This window comes from Apteryx mantelli, chromosome 17 (assembly GCF_036417845.1).
Source record: "Apteryx mantelli isolate bAptMan1 chromosome 17, bAptMan1.hap1, whole genome shotgun sequence".
Lineage (NCBI taxonomy): Eukaryota > Metazoa > Chordata > Aves > Apterygiformes > Apterygidae > Apteryx > Apteryx mantelli.
In genome coordinates, this window is record NC_089994.1 from 10,614,422 (window position 1) to 10,637,138 (window position 22,717).

The 22,717-nt window shown below is 36.8% G+C and overlaps 1 protein-coding gene across 2 annotated transcripts in view; it reads left to right on the forward strand.

Annotated features, from left to right (window-relative positions):
- TANGO2 (transport and golgi organization 2 homolog) overlaps positions 1–22,717 on the forward strand; it is a 45,780-nt gene that overhangs the window by 5,407 nt on the left and 17,656 nt on the right. For both annotated transcript variants that reach the window (XM_067307099.1, XM_013945547.2), the window contains exons 2-5: positions 6,247–6,368; positions 12,894–12,982; positions 14,925–15,044; positions 15,955–16,069. In XM_067307099.1, the coding sequence (XP_067163200.1) occupies positions 6,313–6,368; positions 12,894–12,982; positions 14,925–15,044; positions 15,955–16,069 (380 nt within the window). In that variant the 5' untranslated portion in view covers positions 6,247–6,312. The remainder of the gene's footprint in view (positions 1–6,246; positions 6,369–12,893; positions 12,983–14,924; positions 15,045–15,954; positions 16,070–22,717) is intronic.

Genomic DNA, 22,717 nt, shown 5'->3' on the forward strand with positions numbered 1-22,717 from the left:
AGAGCAGTCTCAACTTTGTGTTAGTGATTTGTAATAAGGTTTTTGTTTTTTTCAAGGAAAAATATAATGAAGTAATAGTGAAGTAGTGTATGTAAGGATATTCCCTCCTTAGGAGCAACCCAGTGAATCCCAACTACTTCTGGCTTCAAGAACTTTAAATATAAAGGGAGCTCCATAAACACAGAATATTAAAAATGGTTTCTCAGGTTGATTTCAGCAGGAAGCTGGAGGTATGGCTGTGTAGCAGGCACAGATCTCTCTGCTAAATAGCAGAGCACATGGATCCAGGTTAATATGAATCATGACCTCTCCTGTCTCAGAAGGAGCTGTGGCCCAGTGGTCAGGCACTGAAGTAACTCTTCTGAAGTTGGTCTTGCTACAACTCTCAACTCTGTCTGAAATTTTGTAGATATGCCTTCATCACCTTGTCTTCCTAAATGTGATAAACTTGCATTATCTAAGGCTCTTCCATAAAAGCTACCTAACTCTAGAGTGACTTGCACAGCTCAGGGGAAGGCAAAGGTGCTGCCCTTTCATCAGTTCTTGTTCTGCTTCGTCAGTAGACGGCCTCTCTCCAATTTTTTTTCCTCTTAGTCAATAAAGTACTTGTTTCTAAGGCATAGTGGAGCATGTGCCTGTTTTCATAAGCCTTTTTGTTGTGTAGGCCAAATCTAGTTGGTGACTACTAGTAGATTGGGGTAGTGTCCCCTAGTAGAGTGGGCTCATCTCTGCTTGAAAATTTCATTTGTGAAATTGGTGAAATATTAAAACAGTAAATGTATATCCGGGCTGTTACATTTTTAAATGTTCTAACAACTTATCCATTAAAAAATAAAGGAATGCTAAAGAAAAATATTGCAGTTTGTCATGTTACAAAGAAATATAGCTTGTTGTGAAATGCTGCCTTTTCTTGGGTTGAATATTTTATTCTAAAACAAGAATTTTGTCCCTTCTAACTGCTTGTAACTGCAGAAGTGGACCTACTGTAGCTTTCTTTTCAATATTTAACAGTGATTTTGTCAGATCCACATGTTCAGAGTAAATGGGGATATATGTAGTTCCATAAATGCCCACTGTTAAATAGCCAAGTGTTAAGGCCTAATGCAAGCCGTGCTGGTTCAGTGCTTATGGCTCTTGTTTCTTTTGCCTGAACAGTGGCAGTCCACTCCCGATTCTGTTACCTGGCTCCTTTTATTCTGATGGCTCTTCAGAGCCTCACTGAGAGCAATAGTAATGTCTCAAGTATCTGAGTACCCAAATTTGAGTCTGACTTAATTTTAAATAATATAAGCTTAATGTCCAACTCTGGATATAGAAGCACATGTTGCAAATGCAGTGTCAACTTTATAAAAGAAAATAATGAAATGCATTGGTTGCCTTTGTTACTAAATGAAGTATCAGCGCTTTGTTGAGGAGTAGTTGTGCATTTCAGCTGATTTTAAAGCTTCTAGGTGTTAGAGTAACAAATTTGTACTATTTGCAGAGGACCTACAAACATTTATGCATGTTTCAAGGCCAGCAGGTGGAGCCCAAGATAAATGATATAGTCTTGAAACAATAGTCACTAAAGGTACAAATATAGTCTAAGAACTGTATTAACATCAAGCAGAGTCGATGGGGTGACAGGAAGGTATTTCTCTCAAAGCAGTAGTACGCAATAGTAATAAATATGGATACTAGAAAGGCAAAGTGTTGAAGATATTTGTCCCTCTAGATAATTGCAATGGGTGTTACAAAACTGCTCAGCTGATGTTTAATGCTCAGGTTTTTTGACGAGCAGTTTTCTGAGCTGTACATTGGCCAGTAGCTTTGCACAAACAGCTGGACTGAATTGACTCTTTGAAGGGACCTTGGTAAATCAGCTAATGGAGCCTGAAACCTCTGTATTAAAATAATAGTCTTGAAGTTATGAGCAATTAACTGTCAACAGGTTTTGATGGAATAATCCATTTAATTTTCTGGCAGGACACCTAATGAAAACTGGGAGCCTTTATTTCCATAGTCAGCAAAAGCACTCAGTGACAGTTGCCCATTAATGTTGTGTTTTATATCCCTAGCTTCATCATGTGGGCTGCTTTGCCCTTTGTAGAAGAAGCTTTAAGGATCCCCTACCGTATTTGTGTTAGTGCTGCTTATTGGCTGCCTCTCAAACGTAGGTTTGAAGGTTGATCTCTTATAGCTATAAATGTTGTTTCTGAAATAGTCTGTCATAGCTTAATATTGATGAATATCAATCTTGATGCTCGTATTGGGGAAATGGAAAGAAGAATGAAGCCATCATGTTTCTGTCAGCCTGGAGCCAGGGACCAGACCGATTTCTAATGTAATACTGCACACTGTTCTTCTAGTGTATTGCTTGTTCCATGAACTGAACTGTTAATGCATTTTATTTAACTTGCTTTATGGACATAAGTCCATTTCTGATGGGAAGCCAGTTATGTATCCTTAGTAATAGAAGCCATAAAGCCTTTTACTTGCTGAAGGACATGCAAAGTTGTAATTAAAATGGAACTGCTTAGTAAGCTGAGTAGTAGGTTGAATATCTCATTTTTAACAGGTTGCTCAGCAAACTGACAAGAGACTGATCAATCTAGAATTTTTTTGGAAAACTTCTTGATATACTTAAAGACCAGTTAAAGCTCTTTGAGATAATCTGTCCTTTATTTTTAGCAAACATCATTTGTCTGTTTTTCATGGACTTTCATGGAAGATTTTGCAGTATGATTTCTTGGAGCCATATTTAGGATCAGTCTTGTGCTGCTGCTGTTCTTTGGCAAAGAGTTTTCCATTATTGATTCTGATGCTTCTGGAATTGTGTGTTTTAGATAAGTCATTGGAAAGTGCTGGTTATGGCAGCTTTCTGGTTCAAAGATGAAAAGTTAACTTTTCTGTAGACTGCAGGTTGGGAGAAAAGGGAAAGATAAGATGAAACAAGGATATGAACTCTAAAATTGAAATCTGATTAAATTCAAACATCCTAGAGTATGATAAATTTGATTTCTGGTAGAAATGGAGCTGACAGTCGTAGATGCCATGATGTGTTGGTGCAGTTTGCAGTTTTGAAAAATGCGACTAACATGAAACTGCATTTTTGAAGTGCTGTTATCATGTTTAGCTTTCCTAAAGGTTAAATGTGGCTCTTAACAGAAAGTTCTTTCCTTTTCTGACAGAGCAACTTGCTGCATCCTTATGGTGTGGCTTATGCATCCAGCCTGGAACCTTTTTGTCCTTGATGAATGTGGGAGGAGTGGTAAGGGGGAAGGAAAAAAGAAAAAGGTCATCTACATATCTCTCCCCACAGAACATTCCCCTCTGCCTTGGCAATTGAGAAGGGAAGGAGGATCTTCTTGCCCAGGGCTGAGCAGGATGCTGGACAATGTTGTTCACTAACACGCCTCCCTCTTCCAATTTTATGTTTGGTCAAGGTGCTGTCAAGGACTGAGTGCTGATTCAATTTAGCTATGGAGCTGTCTGAGAAGAAGGCTTGAACAGTAGCTGTCAGTCAGCTAAAATAAATCTTTTTTCTTAGCTTGATGTTTATTGCAGTGCTATAACTGTAACGTCTGGTGGGTTGAAAGGTCTCTTCTATCCTAACTTAGTCTCCAGCCAGTAATGGCTTAAGCAAAAAGTTTCCTTTCTTGCAGAAAATTCTCCTGTTTGGTATCTGGCTTGTGCAATAAATAATGTAAACAACCACTTTGAGAGGTTTGCATAAGTTGGAGAGGAGGGATGACTGATTTGCCCCAGCCTTGATGGAGGCTTATGGTATTAAGCAGGACTGTACAGCCCTGTGAAGTTTATTTGGAAGTCTGATCTCTTAACTGAAAGTCTGCCATACTTGGTGATGCCAGAGGTTCATACAGTTAGCCAATGGGTAATTAATCTGTTAAGCTGTTGTAATGGCAAGTGTGTGATAGGGACCTGCCTGGAAGATGATGTAGAATGAATAAAAGAAGCAAATAAGCATGTTGAAGAACCTGAAGAAACCCATCCTCAGTGTTCTTCTGGGGACAGAAAAATTATCAAACAAAATAAATGTGCAAGTGTCTAGAGGCAGCGTAGGTTTGGTGAAGGAAGGACGTGAGGAAAAGCAAGAAGATTCTGGACCAAGACGAGCCAAGGTTAAAAGAAACGTAGCTGGCACAGAATAGGGATCCATTTAATACTCCAAGGGACAAATTATGAATAGAAAGAGATACAGAAGGGATTTAAGCAGCAGAAGGAACGCTATCCTGAATGAAGAAACCAAAGTAGGGTATGGCATATAAGAACTGCTTGGATGTCTAGATGGCTGCAGAAGCTTAAAGTAAAAAGTGAGTATTAAAGGTTTCAGAACTGTTTATGATTGTGTTATGCTTCAGTTAAATTCTCTGGAAATGGCACTGTACTTCACAGCTTAAGCTGGCTATTGCTCTAGGAAATATGTGCGTGGTAATTTGGATGGGGGCTGTTACTTTGTTTGACTTCAGGCTCTTTTTAAGAGTTGGAGTGAAAGGAGGGAACGGATCAGTGTTTATGCTTAGTGACATAAGGCAGCTGGGATAAAAGCCTGTGTTTTGTGAAACAGTGACAAGACCTGTATGTAGAGGATCCAAGTTTTCTGACACTGATAGTTTGATTGTACAAGTCCAGTATGATTGCAGTCTAGTGAGAATTCACCAATAGGAGTCTCGGAAGGGTCATGACACCTTAAGATTTTCATGATTTTCCAAATAAAGTAGCTGTCTATGCATCTTTTTAAACATCTGGCTACTAAATCAGTTATCTAAAAGGCAAGTCAGTATTTTCAGTTTGATTCATCTCTAAACCAGTTATTTTGGAAGGGACTTGGTAGAGGGGAAAGAAAGCCTACTGTGACTTGAGTCTGTTTCCCTAATGCCTTGTTGTGTCACCTGGTAAACAGAATCATTTGGATAGCTAGCTATTGCTCTTCTACACTTAAGTCATATCTTGAAAGGGGAATTCCTTTTGTCACAGAGCAGAAATTAAAATACTTTGTTTTATACACGCATATGTGTGCACCCACATGCACACACTTGTCAAGGCAAAAGAAAATTACTGCAAGCATGTCAGGAGTGTTGCTTCTCTTCTGAATTATTTTGTTGGTTGCAACAGAGGAGTCTCTTTGCGGAATATCAGTGATTGGAAGATGATCTGTGCTGTGACAGCAAGCTAGTTGTAATGCTGAACTGTGACTTAACAGGAGCCGGTAGCTACTGGCAGGCTGTTAATTAAATCTGTATAAATGCTGTACTTGTAGCTCTTTCTGGTGGTGTGATGTGTAGCCAGGATCCTGCTGTCTCTTAAAGTTTAAAAGTCTGATTTTTTTTTTTAAACCACAGATATGTAAAAAAAAATCCTACTTTTTGTACAAAACTTGCTTTTATCGCTGGATTGCTCAGGTGGTCTTAGAGCTGTGGTACTAACTTCTGCCATCCCCTACCCCCCCCCCCCCCTTTTTCTTCCCTTGAAAATGTTTGCATGGAGGTAGCTTTCTGCAGTGAAATGTGTTTATCCATGGTTGGCTGATAACATTCTGACAATTGTTTCAGCAGGGGCAAAAAGTAAAGATCAGGCTGCAGTTTTATTTCAGGCAAGTTTTCATTAGGGCACCACAAAAATATTTGAAAGCCCTAATATGGTTTTAAACTAGAAAGAATATTTGTTGTTTCTGAATGTGGCCAGAATTTTAAACATACTGCAAATGCTGTAGACTGATCATTGAAATGTACACCCTGGTCTATTTTATTTTTGTTTGTACCTGATATTTTTGCTGATGTTAAACAACTATACTTTTCCTTTGATTCTAGTAGTAACTTGATCTAAAATACTCTTTATTTACAGGCTTGGAGGTGTCTTCCATTACATTTTTGTGATTAGACTTATTCCTTAGCTTCTGTGACAGTTTGAAGCCTTTTCTTCATTATTTTAACAAAAATGTTTTGACTTATTTAAGGCAGGAAAAAAATGTAGTTGTACTTTATTGGTAATGAGGAAAAAAAAACCAGTCCTTCATGCATTGTTAGTGCCCTCACCTGTCTTATTGCTTTCCTGATGCTTGTTTCTTTTCTAAAACTCTCAATTATCCAAGCATCGTGTTGAAACAATAGTAGTAAGAATTTTTGTAGAAAACCTTTCATTGAAGCAAATGTATTTAAGTCTATTTTTAATGTTAAAAGCTAATGAGTATAGAAGCAAGATTTTTTTTTAGTTTACAGTATAATATGTAATCTTTCTTATTTGCAGGCTATTACAGAATGACCTTGCACTGAGCCTTTCTGGAAGAAGCAAGAATTAACTAGCAATCCCTCAATGTGCATCCTTCTATTCAAATTTGACCCTCGACCAGTTTCAAAAAATGCATACAGGTAAAGATGGTTCCAGTTAACATGTATTTCCATAACTTTTGTTACACAATCTCATTTTAGCTGTAACCAGTGATGTTCCAAACAAGCCAGTTTTAGGTGCTTCTAGATGAGTTTTACTGGATGTATTGATATTGTGCAGTGAGTTTCACAAGCAAACTTTCTGTAATAATTTTCTCCCATTACAGCCCTTAACCTTGAAACTTCATATTCAACATGTATCTTAGCACATTCAGTATGTAATAGAAAGACAGCACTTCAGACTAGAAAAGACTTTACTGTTCTATTACTTTCTATGTTTATACATACTGTGTGGATTCCATATGACTTTGAGAAGCACAAGTATCAGTATTCATCCAGTAACTTTCCTGTACCTTTTGTTAAGCAATGGCTTGCTCCATACCTCTGAGATAAATTACTTGAATCAGCCTTTCTGTTTCAGGCTATAGTGACCTGCTTAAGATTCTTGGTGTCCAGTTTTAATATTGGATACATTAGTCCCCTATTTTCCTAAAGACAGCATAAGTAAATCTTTGCTTTTTGTTAATTAGAAAGCTGATGTACTTTCTTTTTCAGTTGTTGTTACGGCTTCACCTTTGTCTCAGTTTTCTGAAGGACACAGCCCAAGTATCAGATGGAAATGGTACCCGGCTCTTGTACTTCTCTGAACAGTGTTGTAGTCATTAGACCAACTTAGACTTCTCTGTCAGTCTCCTGCTAAGTGTAACTTTTCCTGCCAGCTCCTATGTGTTACGCTTTACTATAGCTCTGACCTTGTTTTGAAGTCATGGAACAGTTTTCCCAACCAAAAGGTGTTTCCTGTGCCTTCAGGCATACTAATGCCTGTCAGTGTTATGCCAGACATTTGCAATTATTTTTCTTACTATAATTTACCTTGTTTCTCTAGTTAAAAGCATGTCTAAATGGTTATTAAAAGTTGAAAAGGCGAACTGGATATCTTTGGCCATTTTCTTATAGCCAATGCACTTTTTCAAGCAAGAAACATGCTCCCCATGATGCTTAGGAAATTTTTCCATCCCAGTAGACTTTGTTTTCTACAGCAGTGCATATGTCAGTTTGAGCACTGAATTAAGCAAAAAGCTTTCAGTTCATCTTTAACACATTAATGAATCCCTATCTTCTTGTGCCCTTGCCACTTGCTGTTCTACCCTTTATCTTCATTCTTTGTGTTCTGTCTGTAGGCCTATTTGTAGTAAAGTTTAGTGCATTGTACCAAATGCTTTACTGTACTCCATTATTATTGTCAAAAGTAATGTGCTGCCATTACATCTTTCCTAACTATACTGTGTGTCTTATGAATAAATACAGGTTGCAAGCTTCAAAGCTGTAATCACATAGTGTTTTTATGGAACTGAATTATATTGCAGGAAATTACTTTAATGAAATAATTTCTCATGTTTTCATCTCTTTGCCTCAATATTAAAATAAATCTTAATACATAAATCTTAATACAGTTAAAATATTTCAGCTATAAAAATAGCTGAATAGGCCTTTTGCAATTTGTCATTTAAAATTGCTCCTTTTCTCCAGTATGATTGTTTCATAAAAGACATTTAAGATGTTTTAATTAGAGCAATCCTGTATACTAGCTTTGTACAAAACTTTGGAATCTCTATAATAAATCTGGGATGGGGAAGATTCTACCAGGAATGATTTCACTTAATATTTAGTATTTGGATATTATATACAGAAATTCTAGTTTCATGTCTAGAATTCTTGAAGGCAAAATCTAGTTGGAACTTCAGGAAAAGAGAACTGACATGTTTGAGCCAAACTATTTTTGAAAGGTATGGATGTTTATTTACACAGTATCTGTAAATGGAGGATGCTTCTTCTAGATGGAGGACAATTTGAGCAAGGTGAAAGAAATTCAGTAAAACAGTTGAGAGCCTGTAGTTTGAAGACTAGAAACAGGAAAAACAAAGCTGAATCTAAAAGGAAAAATGCAATCATTATTTGCATTGGAAAGATAAAATATGCATAATTTGTATATACTCTGTGCATTCCAGCAGGTACTGTTTTCACTGGGGAAAATACTAAGCATCTTCCCTGCAGTAAGGATATCATTGAAATGTTAGCATTCTTTTTCTGTTATCCATAGCTGATTTTAATTTTATTCTTTCTGTAGCATTTTAATAGGTCCAGAAACTTGTTACAGAAAGTGTCAGTACATTTGGATGCTGAGTAAAGTAATGAAATTTCATAGGAACTGTTTCCTTTGTGTGATTCAAAAATTAGAATGAAAAGTGTATGACCTAACTTCATTTTTACAGCAGTGAATTTGGCCTCTGCTGTATAAATGTAATTGACATGCAGCTGGTAGGAGGAACTGACGGTGAAGAAGATATTGAAGTTGTAGGAAACTGGTGATGGAAATCTGCAGATTTCTGGAAGATATAACACTTCATTAAAATTAAATAGTAAATATGGTTGGATAGAATGGGGAACACTCAATCTAGCAATTGAAATCAAAATGAGTCACTATGGATAATGATGTGCAGGACTAAGAAGCTCTGTTGGATCAGTCTTTAACCACAGCATGGTGTAGTGGGGTTGTGCACAAATGTGTCTGCAGACTCTGAATGGTACATGACAAATCTTGAAATTCATGAAGTTCATAGATAAATCTCCTCCTTGGTCAGTGCCGTTAAGGAAGGAAAATAGTTACTGGTATCTGCAGGATCTGAGCTAGGAACATACACTATTATATGATCAGGAAATAAATGAAGAAACAGTAAATGCTCATTTTGGAGTGTTCCATTATCCAATCAGAAGTGAAAAGCTTTTGTTTTAAAATAGCTATACTATGAAGACTTGCAACAGCACAGAACAAACTGCATGGATACTCAGCTCTGCCAATAGATTCAACTATGTAAATTCTGCAGTCAGTGATCTACACTTTCCTACTGAACTTCTGTTTGCTGTTCCAAGAAGTAGAATGCAAAAAAGTCTTACAGATGAAGTGGCTGTAGTCTTCCTTTCAAAAGTTGTTCAGTCAAGTCCTGTCCACTGAGAGAAACCCTGCAGAAAATTCAGCATTTATGTAGGTGTAATCCTCACAGTAAGGTCAATATTGTTTCACATATGACATTCATGACTCAGGGGGCATGATCTGTTCTTCTGAAGCATAAATTCTTGCTGAACAGGATTATTGTCCTCTAATGCTCCAATTAAGAACCTTATAGCAGTAGAAAACTGCTGTGTTTATATTTTTCCTCAGCATGCAGTCTACTTAGTGTTAAGGATTGCTACTTCCACAAACTGTCCTTTTGCAAGATGGGTTCTTTCAAAGTATAGAATAGATTCAGAAAGTTTTGGAAAAATGCTGCTATTGGAAATGCAAGTGAATCAATTCTAAAATTGAAAAATTTTCTGATGCCTTTTTATGATGAGGTCCAAAATATCTGTTTCAGGATATAGTTTCCAATGTTACTTTTCATTAGGCCAATACAATAAGAGATGAGCAAGACCCAAACCAAGGTTTCTAAGGTGAAAAGTTGATGTACTTAGCTGTTATGTGCTAAAAACACTCATAGGAACATTATTTCTTTCTGTTTTAAGTGCAGAACAGAGGCAAGGGGGAAGTGTGCTGCAGTAATTTCTCTTTGAGGTCCGACAGGAATGGATTCATGACATCAATAACTAAGTAGTGTTTAGTGAATTAACTCTGGAGAAATAGACTCCTGTGGATTCCTAGCTGACTTCACTAAACAAATACATTTAAAAACAAATTGCCGCATAGTTTTAAATACTGATGACTTTGCTTCTGAACTTGTTTTTGGTGCCAAACTTGGGGTGGAACTTTTTTCCTGCTTCATGATGATGGTTAGTGTGGCAGTAAATGTATATTGTCTTGATAGAAAATCAATAAAAACCCTAAGTCTGAGCAGTAAGACTTACTGCGAGAATGGAATTACTGAGTTATTAATATTTTTCTGACCAGCGACATTGTAGCTTTATCTCTTACTCCTCTTTAAAATATACAAGATGACAATGATGTGTTTGGGTTTTGTGTCCAAGAAGATAAAGCTTATTAACTGACTTTTTAAATGGCAGGCTGGCTTGTCATTTTTAATACCCTTAGTAAAGCAACCCTAGCCTAGCACAGACATCTAGTACCTGTCTTACTCCACAACTGAGGGAACTGGCATCTCTGTCCATTGAGGTACTGTGCTTAAAAAGACACCCAGTCAATTGGATCCAAATGTGTAAGGTCCAGTCTACTGTGTTATCTTACATCTTCAAGACATCTTGCCTGTGGCTCTCTTCCACACTGAACCCCATCTTCTGGTACCCTTAACTTTCTTGAAAGTGGCAGTTAATAAAATCTGTCCCAAACAACATCTGTTTCTTTGGGTTTGGGGTTTTTTATGCTCTAAAGAACCTGCTTGAGGTACCACTGATGAGATTTAGCACAGAAATATTGGACTGTATTCAAGTCTATCCCATAGTTTAATTACTGCCTTCTACTATGACCCTTAGTGGTTCTCTGGATGGACTTCTGCTGAGATGTGAAAACCAGTGGGTTGGTGTCTTAGTGAGGAAAACTATAAAGCTTACCTTCTCCTTCCACTGGCCAGTCACCTATTGCCCTGAGTCTCCAGTATGTGATCTGCCTAGGTTTGCAGTTACCTTTGTTCTTTACCTGGATCAGCCAAATCCATTACCTGCTCTTCAGGTGGGGATGTCCTATCAGTGAAGAATGCTTTTTAAATCTTTTTCTATTGATAGCAAAGTAGTGATATTAAAAAAAAAAAAAAGGGCTGACAAAAGAGCAGTATCAAATGAAAGCTCACCTATGTGTTTGGAAGTGGTGAGTTATCTGAATGCTTTTTTTTTTTTTAGCATAGAAACACAGTAATGTTTCTAACCTAAGTTTTATTTATAGATAACATGCATCTATTTGATGTTGCAATAAGTCATTAAATTGAGTTTCTGATGCTATCTTCCAGTGCTTTTAAATAACAAAGTGTTAACTCTCACTGTTTTTGAAAAATGGATGTGCAATCAGCCTAGCTTAGACTTCCCTTTTCTTTCTAGTGCTCCAGTATTAACACTGGGATGGAATGACTGTAGCACACAATCAAAGTATCTGTATGCTCTGTAAATGAGTACACCAAGCAAATTTGTTTTAATAATTCTACTAGATGAGACAAATGAAGAAGCTTTTCCTTTCCTTCTCAATGGCCAAAAAAAAGTTTAACCGAGACTATTCTAGATTCCTCTGAAGCAGTCTGGATGTACTGACTTTTTAAAATCATACTTGTTTTGCATTCACAGCCTGACTTGAACTGATGTTATTCCTGAATTTAAATGGTCTGTATTTGCTACCAAGGCTAAAACTTTTGAGGAAGAACCGGCCTTCCTACTGTTAATCTTGTGTGCCTGCTGCATCTGAAACACCACATTGAATTTGGCCTTTCAAGTCTGCAGATGATAATTACCAGTGTACAAAGTAGAGGGAATTGCACGTAGCAGAATTTTTTATAGTTGTATCATTACTCTTCCTTGGTGTTTCTTAGTATGTTTATTTTCCAAAATTTGATAATTTTAGATGGCACATGAAGAGCTGCGGTACATTTTTGTACAGGTCAGCACTCTGCTTGTGGGCTTGTGTTTATTATAAAATATATATAATGAATTTCATCCAGCAGCATTTTTCTATTATGTATTATTATTATTTTTTAAACTTCCTTCTACCTTCTGATTGTGTAACCTTCAGGGCTTCCTGCAGTTTGTCTGCTGCAGTGACCAAGTTTCCTTAAGGATTCAAATATTTGTCCCCACTGTTCTTGTAGCATTCCCTTATACCCTCCCCTCCCCTCCCCCCCCCCCCAAAAAAAAATTCCCCCACCACGATCCCTTTTGGCTGGTGCAAAATAAAACTGTCTTTTCCCTTCACTTCTCTGCCTTCTTGTGTGCTGTTTTTCCTATATCAATCAAATGAATGTCAGTGGGGCTAGACCTTGGAGGCAGATTCACAGATTCATTTCTCTTCTGGATACATACAGCCAAAAGCATCAGTCATATCTTTGAACTGCGTAAATAGAGCTTTAGGTGTCCAAGTTAAAGATTCAAAAATGCTGTGGCTACATGGTCCTAAGTAATGACCTAGTAAAAAATTATTCTGATGGGTCACTTTTTTTGATAAGTTACCTATAAACTACAGGTTACCTTTAAATTATCTTCTTTTAATTAAGCTGTAACTTCACATGCTGAAGAATCTCTATTAAGATTGCCTGTGCAATCCTCTTGCTTCACATGCATCCTATTCTTTGAAAAGAATAGCTGCCTCATTCATGCTCATTCTCTCATACTGAGAGAGAAGGTTATTGTTAACTATCATTTGGTTTCTGCACTGAGTGATAAAGGTTAGATGGTAGGAGAAAGGACGATTTCATTCTTAAAATGAGGTAATGCTGTTTCAAGAATTGGATTCTGTTCCTGCTTCAACTGTGGAGCATCTACTTGTATGTAATAGAATCTTTCTCTTCTTGTGTTCTGCAGGCTTATTCTAGCAGCTAATAGAGATGAATTTTACCTCAGACCGTCCAAATCAGCAGATTTTTGGGATGGCAGCAATGAAATCCTTAGCGGTATGTAACTGTTTTGTAACTAGTTTTCATTATGCTTTATGAAGGAATCATTAAAAATGCAAAAACACAGGCCGTAAAAAAAGAAAGAAAGAAAAAAAAAAAAAATTCCTCTCATGCTTCTGGGGAAAATATTTCACGAAATTTGACAGATGAGTTGTGTTTCTATTGTGTTATTTTTGTTTTAACATCTTGAAAAAAAATCCTTGAAGTTATTTGGTAACAGTATGACATCATTAATTTGTTTGGGGGGGTAGATACCAAGGAACTTCTTGAATGTTTTTTCAGTTTTATGTTCTTTAATTGACTTCAGTCCAAGCAGTACAATAGAAATTTATTAAATTTTCCATCACAGTTGCTTCATCTTTTTTTAATGCAGTGAATCACTTTCTTAGAAAGAATTAGTTACTCTACACACTCATTGTCTTTAGTCAGTTGAAATTGTTAAGCTGAGCCTCCTGAAAGTGAAATTTTTCTCGTTTTTCATATTGATTAGTAATTTATAGGCTGCAGAATAGCTTTAGTTATTGATCTACCAGGTTATTAGCTTTCTGCTTGCATGTTGCTCAATTGACAGTCACTCAATTGTCTGGCCCTCTTTAGTAGGGAATCTGTATTTATCTGTATGCTCACTTTTAAGTATAACTAATATTTCTTCCTTTTCTCAGAGACAAAAATGAAGCTCTGGAAGACAAAGCATTGTTTAAATACTAGATTCTGCCTTTGCAAAGATGGTGTGTTATTGTCATTGGCAGGGAGGCCTGTGAGGATAAGTTACTCCCATTGCACTGCAGCTTCCTTGCTTCTGAGATTCTGGCTGATGTTCCAGATTCCTGAGAGTCTGGATGCTGCTTTCCCTGTTATGTAGTGGGTTTAAAAAAACTCCCCAAAACAACAACAACACCCACTATCTTGAAATCTGAAAAGCCTTAAACTTTTGTCTTTAATGCCCTTGTTGGTTTTGGCTATATGTGGCACAAGAAACTGGTGTATTCTCTGTTTAGGGGTTTATCTTTGAAAATCTCTTTAATACACCCTCTTGAGAAAACATTATTTCAAGCAATTCAGAAAAAATTAAATTTATTCTTTGACTTAACATTGAAATTTTTTTTTGTTCTTACAACAATATTACGAAACAGGAATTGTTCTGTTAGTCATTGGGCTAATATTGGCCAATGTAACTGTATATATTTTCTTTTGTGTGCCCCACAGTTAAGGTAGACAACAGTAGTAAAGTGTTCTTTAAAGAACTGACATGATTAAACTTGATATTGAGGTTTTGGATAATGAAGAAAGTTTCTGAGTAAGGATCCAAAACCTTTTGTTTAGTCTTTTAATGAAAGCTATCTTACGACATTATGATGCAGAATTAAAAGGTTTGTAACTATGCATATTTATATAGAAACACATCTCCTCTTCCATTAAATGCTTGGTGTTTAACATGAGCTCATTGCAAATACATGGTGTTTTTTTAATTTGTGCTCTGATAGAAGTGTTTTTTGATTTAGTAATGCAAATTACTTTTACCTGAGTCCAAGATTTTTATTAGTTACCTAATTCACTTTAAATTGTTCTGATTAGTTGTTTCCAGAAATATTAAAGTTACAAATAACAATTAATCTTCTCAAGTATTTGCCCTTGAATTAACATACATTTTGAGCATACCTAAAGTTTACATGTATGTTAGCATATCAGCACATCTTATTTTTAAATTTAATTTGCTCATTCTTTCTCATCTGTTGTTGAAGTATCTTTGAAAATATTAGCTAGTGCAGAATTGGAGGTGGGTGTTTTTGCTTACTTCCTCTGTACTTGTCTAAACAGTCTTGTACCTATCGGTTTCATCTAGCCCCATCAAGACTTAAGACTTCATTAATAAATTGTGACTTAAGTTTAAGATTTTTGAAAATGAATAAAATAGCCTAACTTTTGTTTATTCCACTAGGTCTGGATATGGAAGAAGGAAAAGAAGGTGGGACATGGCTAGGAATCAGTAAGAAAGGCAAGATGGCAGCCCTGACAAACTATATGCAGCCAAAGATTGACAAAAATGCAAAAGGAAGAGGTATGAAGGACTAGAAATGGGAAAAAGAAAGCATATGGACAAGTCTTGGTGTCCCAATAAAATAAAATGCTGATTACAGTATTAATATAAATTTTTAAACTATTTTATTAGGCCACAAAATGTTGTTAACTGATCGGTCTGTGTACCTGTGTGAGGAGCTTGACAACAGGCATAAGTAAGGCAAGATACAGTGCCTCGATTTTAAGTTGGTTACACCCAGCAAGAAGCGCAGCATCAACCGTTTTCTCTTAATGTTAATTAACACTCAGAACAACCGGGCAAGGATTGAGTTAGATTTTCTTCACTTTTTTTAGATTACACTAGACTTTTTAAAAGTGTGTATGTTCTTCTTCAAACAGGAATGAAGGGTAGCAGTGCAACTTGGGTTGTGCTGAAGATTAGGCTAAAAGGTGATAGTAGTCTTTTCTCACACAGTGATGAATTGGAGTAGCAGAAATAGAAGAAAAACGCTTCTGAAAGAGCACATTTGTTTTTAAAGTAAAAATGGGTCTGTAGTTGTCATGTGGGACTGTAGTGGGAAAACATGATGTTATACAGAAACAAATGGACCATGTCATTTGTATTTTGTTGTAGGGTCACATGTCAGGGAACTGAAGCAAGACAGAAAAGAGGAAGTTTGGCAAAGTGGGAGGAGAGGAAGGGCACATCAAGTAAAGAATAGTTAATAAATGCAACTTCTGTACAGCTGAGCTCTTGACTGAGAGTTCTTTCTCAAAATAAAAAGTTCTTAATTTGAGCATAATACAAAATCTTAAGGTTTTTAAAGGTTATTTTTCACTGATATTAGTGCCATCGGTAGCAGGAATCTTATGTATCGCTGTTTGTTTCACCAAGCCTGCCAGAATAGTGAGTTCACATGTCCAAGTTGCTTTATGTACTTCTTTCTTAGGTGCTCTTGTAACAAACTTCTTGACTTCAGATCTGGACAGCTATTCTTACTTGAAGAAAGTTTCAGTAGAAGGACATCTTTACAATGGATTTAACTTAATAGCAGCTGACTTGAAGTAAGTCTACAAAACATCACAGTTTAAATATTAAAGGAAGAAAAATAAAGCAGTGAAGTACATATAATTGTTAGCACAGAAGTTTAACAGTATTAAAGCTAGAGCTCTTCTTTTTTGCTGATTGGTATATAAGGGCCTACTGTTACTCTAGTCATAACATTGTTTTTCATCTTTCAAACACTGGAGGGTTATCTTATTCTAATCACTGCTTCCTGCAAAACTTTTTGCGGTTCCTCTTTCTAATAGGCCATAATCAATCTTTTTGTCTTTCCCTGAAGACTGTCTTGTGTTTTGAAGACAACAAAACCTTGGCTACATATCTTTCTCGGAAATGTAGACCCATCTGTCTAGTTATGAACCTCTTTATCCTCATTTTATGATGATTTTTCAACTGTCAGATTGTTGACTGAAGATTTGGCTTAAAATTTAATGTCTGCTGTAGGCTTCCTGATTTGAAAGGGGAAAAAAAAGCCAACACTAGAAAAGGCCAAGAAAAATATCATACAAAATTGTTCTTGACCATACAGTGCTTTTCCACGCAGAATTTATCAACAGCTAATGTACTGTAACCTCAAGATTTGGCTGGGAAGCTGTGACTTATGAGAGAGATCAGTTTTAGCATTGGAGCAGGAAAAGAAGACAGAAGAAAATCAGCATGGTGATCATTGAAGTGTGGAAGTGGAAACTTGATCAGCTCAGCAAAATATACTTGAACTATCAATTAAATGAGAAGACTAGGGAGAAAAGTGATGAAAAAGGTAATGATTTGTCAATGAGCATCTAAAGATATGACTGACTAAATGGTTAAAGATACTACTGCCTTTCAAGGAACTGCTTCTGGAAATTAGATTTGACAGGTGATATGTGAGATACTGGAAGTCCTGGCAATACGGAAAAACATTAGAGTATGATAAAAGAGAAAACAAATGAGGAAATAGTTAAAACTTGAGCTAAAAAGGGAGGTGTAACTGGAATTGTTACTTGCCAGTGGAAAACAAAAGTTACAAAAGCTATTTGTAGTGGTCACCAGGTCAGGTGAACAAGGATAGCTCTGGTAAGTGGAGAATGAGAACAGAACAGATTAAATTGGTAATGATGGCTTGAATGTCTGTTGAATAGTAAGCTAAAATAGCACATTACAGGAATCAAATAACTGTCAGTGATCAAAGGAAAGCCTGAACTCGGACACAGTTCATGCATCTTCATCTTAGAAGGTTATTTAGAGCCTGCAAGTATCTGAATTACTTTGCTGCTATTATAACAGTGAGAGAGGTTGGAATTAATATGCATATGGGGAACAAGTCTGAAATTTCCATGCTTCTTAATAGAATTCTTATGTCAAAAAATACTTTGGAAGAATGTCCAAAAAGATAGCATTGGTACTTTATTGGGTTAATAAATTGCTAATTGTTAAAGGATTCTGTTTGTTTTTCATTTGTTTTTGTGCAATTGAATCTATAATAGTGTAAACTTCCTTTCCTTACAAAGGGATATCCTTCTTTATCCTTCGAGGGTAAAGGCAAACAAGCAGACAGTGTAAAGTGTTCTGTGTTCACTGTGCCTGCTTTCATATGAGATATGAAAAACAGGAAGAGTAATTCATTTAAAGGAAACTGGGATGGGAGGAGAGGGGGACGGTGGAAATGTAATCATGAATCGTAGTTTCAAGGAAACTGGATTAAAGTTTCGCATGCATCTAACATAAAACTGTTTTGTGTTATGTAGGGGAAAATACAAAAAAATTCTCTTGTGGAATTTTACTAATCTCCAGTTGGTGTTTTTTTTAACTTTGTATCACCTAAAATAAGTAACTAGTAGTATTAATAGGTGTTGCAATGGCAGATAACTTACTAAAGGAGGGAGATGTTCCACTTTGCAAATGAGTTTCATAGATGTTTCCTGGTGAGACAGAATTGTAGACAAGGAGTCTTGGGTTTAACCCTAAGTGCCTTAGGGAAATGTGCTTTAATGGTTGCAGCTTTTTAGAAAGAGGGTTGTATTTTTACTTTTGAGACTTTAGCTTTTGTCCCCAAGCTTCTCATCCTACTTTTTAGTAGTTTCTTTCTCTCTTCCTTCAGGGTACCCCCCTGTTGTCTAGCAGTTTGGAGAGGTCTGGTGGACTTGAAGCAGTCTGGTGTCTAACATCATACTGTCCCACAGCAGTAGGAGTATGGAAAGCTCTGACCCCCAAAAGCACAGCTGTATGGTGCTAGAAATTGAAACTGCTGTATCTTTGTGGGGTGCACAAGCAAGTGTCTCCCATTCCTTTTCTCCCTGAGTGGTGGCGTGCTGCGGCAGGGTGAGAACAGCTGAAAGCTTTTAAGCTGGTATTCCTGTCCTAGTGACTGCATTGCTAATTTTTGCTGAAACGAAAAAAATTGGCATGTAACAAACAACTTCATTAAGTTTCAGTAGCTGAAGGACCTTACATACTTGATTACAGTCAATGTGGTTGGCACAATTTTCTCTGTATGTGCATGTATGCGTGCATGAGTATGTATGCTCATTTTCTTTGCATTGTGCCTGATTCAGAAGAATGGAAATACAGGGCTAAGGCATTTCCAGACTATGTAACAATTGTTACTTGCATAGTTCATGATCATAAGCAGTTTAAATTGCCAAGAGCACATTACAGCTTTGGCACACCTTCTGCAGAAGCATTAATTTTGAGACCTTGCACCATCAACAGTCCAGTTCTCTCTCCTCCCATTTATCTTTTCTGTGTGCTTCTAGGAAACCACCTACACTTAGAACAGAACACTAGCATTTACTGGTTTTAGTGAAAATAACTTCTAGCACACTGTCACTAACTGGGGCCTTCTGTTTACATCTTTCACTTTCTGCATTAGACAGAAATCTGGTGCGCTGGTGGTTCAGGCTCATCACCAGTCATTTGCCTCCTTTATCTGCAACTGATTTTTTTTAGACAAAGACTTTTATTCCAAGTCTATGCTGTATAACAGCATACATTTCTGCAAGGCTATTTGTTTCATTTTAGAATTTACTGTGATGTGTGAGAAAATGAAATGGCACTCTTGCAGGGGGTTGAAGTCTAAAAGTAGGAATGTGTAAAGGCAGACTCATGCCACCTATGAAGATACCAAGAGTGCATTTCTTTGCTTGTGTCTGCTTAGGAATAATGTGTAGGTTATGTTTCCAGAAGTTTAATCCAGAAGCAGGTTCAGCAATTGCAGGGTTTGCTTTCCTTCTGTTGTTCGTATTCTCTGCTTTACAAAATTCATTATCCCACCAGGAGATTTCCCCAAATTTTTCTGTTGCTTAATTTATTTACGCAGTGCTTAAAGGAGTTTGACTTTTCTTTTCTTGCTCACTGCTACATATTGCTGCCTGGTGAGCTTTCAAATAATAGGAGGCTCTGTAAATCAAAAGGTAACAGAAGAAATAATCTTATGTTTTTGAACAAACATGATGCTCAAACTGTTGATCTAGCAAGCAGTAAGCAACTATGAATTTTTGTTCTAATTTAGATGCATATAACAATCATAATGTTTGTTAGCATAATAACATTATAGTAGGCTTGACTGACATTATTTTATGCTATTGCAATCATTTTTGGTTTTATTTTTTATTCCTGCATGTTAAATTGGTAGGAAACTGGCTACTCAATTGAATAGTTCTTCTGTGGTAGTGCCGGTCATAATTTCATGCAAAATATCACAGGGAGTTGAGTATCTCTGAAAGCTGTATGCGTTGATTAACTTCTCTGTTTTGACGTGTCCTTAGTCTTGGATATCCCAATGAAATGAAATTCTTGGCAAGCTAATGATGCAGAGCAATTTCTACAAAATATGTAAGCTTGTTATGTTTTGAAATTAGTTAGTTGTGAGCAAAATGCAGTATATACATGGAAGCTACTTTTCTATGTAAATAGAAGATGTTATTGTAATTGATGTTATTTTGTTGGGCCATGTTGCTATTCAAAGAAAGATTGAAGACCACTCCTTAACGTGTTCTTCTGTTGCGTAACAAATGGCGATCGACTCTGTTAGAGTAGCATGATGTGAAGAGGAAACTCAAAATGGAGGTATGAATGAAGCAGTGTTGGGGAGGGACATATATAAGCACGTGATGTTGCTGACTGTAGGCAATATATTTATGGAGAGACTTGTAATGTCTGAGTTTTTTTAGGTAAACATTTCAGGAAAATAAATTTTTATCTTCTGTGTTATTATGATGATGGCATGCTAGATGATACAGGTGCGATGATGTGAGAAAGGGATCTGGAAAACACCTTAACGATTGTAAAATCTGGCTGTTTATTTCTGCAGCTTTGTATCCCTTATTTTAAACATGCATGTTCTTTGACACTTTTAGTGTAATACATTTGCTCTGTGGTGCCTCTTGTTGTCAACTTTATACACTTGATTCATTTTTGCTTTTTAATGAGTGAGTAGAATGGAAAAAACTTGTTTCTTAGTTTTCTGATCCCTTCAGTTTATCTTCTTGCTGTACCTGCTGAGTATAAGAGTATTGAATACTAATCCCATTATGATAAATGTACTTTTATGCTGAATGTATGGCATATGGCATACAGTCTATTTAGGGACTTGGGTAGATGCAGAATTAGCTTCTAAAAAGGTAGCATGCTATTTCTGCAGTTCTGACTATCAACAGGTTTGAGTGAAGAACGAGGTTATCCCGGCTGGACTGGTCTCTAAGAAAATGTCTGCTTAAGATTCAGAGTGCTGGTTGTTCTTTCTGCCTTTGTAGTAATATCTGAAGTATTTGTGAACTGCTTTTGTTGACAATCAGGACGGTATTTCTGTTCTGGGGAAACCTGCTTTTATGTCCAACAAATCCAGTTACTGCAGTTGCACAGATTTTCATGGTTATCTCAAACTTGTGTTAGGGCTGTTGTGACAGCAGCTCATTCAAGTTCCATATTGTCAAGTGTGTACTCCAGACTGCCCTGAAGGACAAACTGAAGTGACAGCCTCTTGTCACTATCCCAGTGAGTTTAGAGTCTCTGACAGATTGTTAGCTGGAGCCCATACTGTTAGTCTGCAGTAAAATCCCTGTGTAACAGGAGTGGAGGTATGGTAGGATGGATGGTCCTGTTGCTGAATTCCAGTTGAAACAGAAGATCTGCCAAAGCAATGGGGTTGGAAGGTGGAAAGCTTTTTTAAATTTTTTAAATTTTTTAAATTGAAATCCACAGTTGGTTATGTATCAACATCACTGCTGAGGTAAGCAAGATAAAGCAGATTGAAGGAACTTCAAATATCTGTCTCTAAGAAGGTACAGATTCCAAAAGCATGCAGAAGAGATGGCTGGGCAAAAAGTTAACTGGACTGTTGATGGTGCAGGGCCTCAAGATTAAAACACCTGATCAGTGTGGCTAGGGTTCAAAAACATCGGCTGTCTTCTTTGGTGTGATTATCAAGACAAGAGAATACATGGGAAGGATTTGATTGCTCTCCTGAAATTAGATTTTAGGAGCCTTTCCAGGGAAAAGCAAGATAAGGTTATACTGCTGGCTTGGAAAGAATGTAGAAGGTTAAGCTGTCATGACTGATTTGTAAGCTCACTTATGCTTCTTTTCATCCATTGTCTGTCCTAATACCACCTTCTGCAGGGCACATCTGTCCCACCTCTTGTGACTCGGAAAATGGGGGTCCAGGAACTTCTCTAATGTATTCTGTACTACTGCCTTTGAAATGTTTCTGCTTAGATGCTCAGTCATTTGTGAGTCTTATGAGCCTGTCCAATGTCAAGAGAAGGAAGAAAAATTCTGAAAAATTGCACTGTTTTTATTTTATTCCTTCCCTGTAGTGTCAGCCTTTGCCTGGCTCAAAATATTAGTGCAAAACCAAAGAAACATGTTTCAAAACTGACAAAATCACTGAATAATGTTTTAAAGCAGATGTCATATGCTGTGAATATCTGGCAGCATTCTTTCTGCTGTTTTATTTGGTGGTAGATGGTGAGTATACAGAAATGTTTGGGCTTTGTAGGTTTCTTTTTAAGCTTTAGAATAAAGTTTTCTGATTAGCTCATGAACACTGCAGAGAAGCAAATTAATCTGTGAACCACACAGCTCAGTTGAAACTGCTCTTCAGCATTTCAAGTTGCCAACTTCATCTTTTCTGCTTGCACAAAAAATGTGTACACACAGATCATCTCTGGAACGACCCAAAGTCCTTATTTGTAGTATATCCACCCTGTTAGAAGATTAGAGCTCAGTGCACAAGGGAGTGCTAATCAGACCCTACAGGGCTTTACTGCTTTGTTCCTTTTCCCTTTCCTCTTCTGGTTATATTTTTGTTGACTATAAGACCTGCCTTGAAGCTGAAGCAGGGCAAGGGTGCAAATGGACATTGTTTATATTTCAACAATGTTAAAAAGTAATTTTGAACTCTGAGTTAATGTTGCTGTGAAGCATCTTATTACTGAAATTTATGCTGCCTAGAATACTTTCTAGAATAGTAATTATTTCTTACATTTGGGGGGGAATTATATATTTAAGGAGATAATTTGTGTGTAGATTCAATTTCTTTCTACTGTCAACTACAGCTGAGATTTAAAAAATGTCTGCTGGGTCCTGTTGTTGTCATCACTTTAATTATGCCTTTATCACTTCTCCAGCAAAATTGATATCTGTATTTGTGAAGCAGGGAGGGAAAGGAA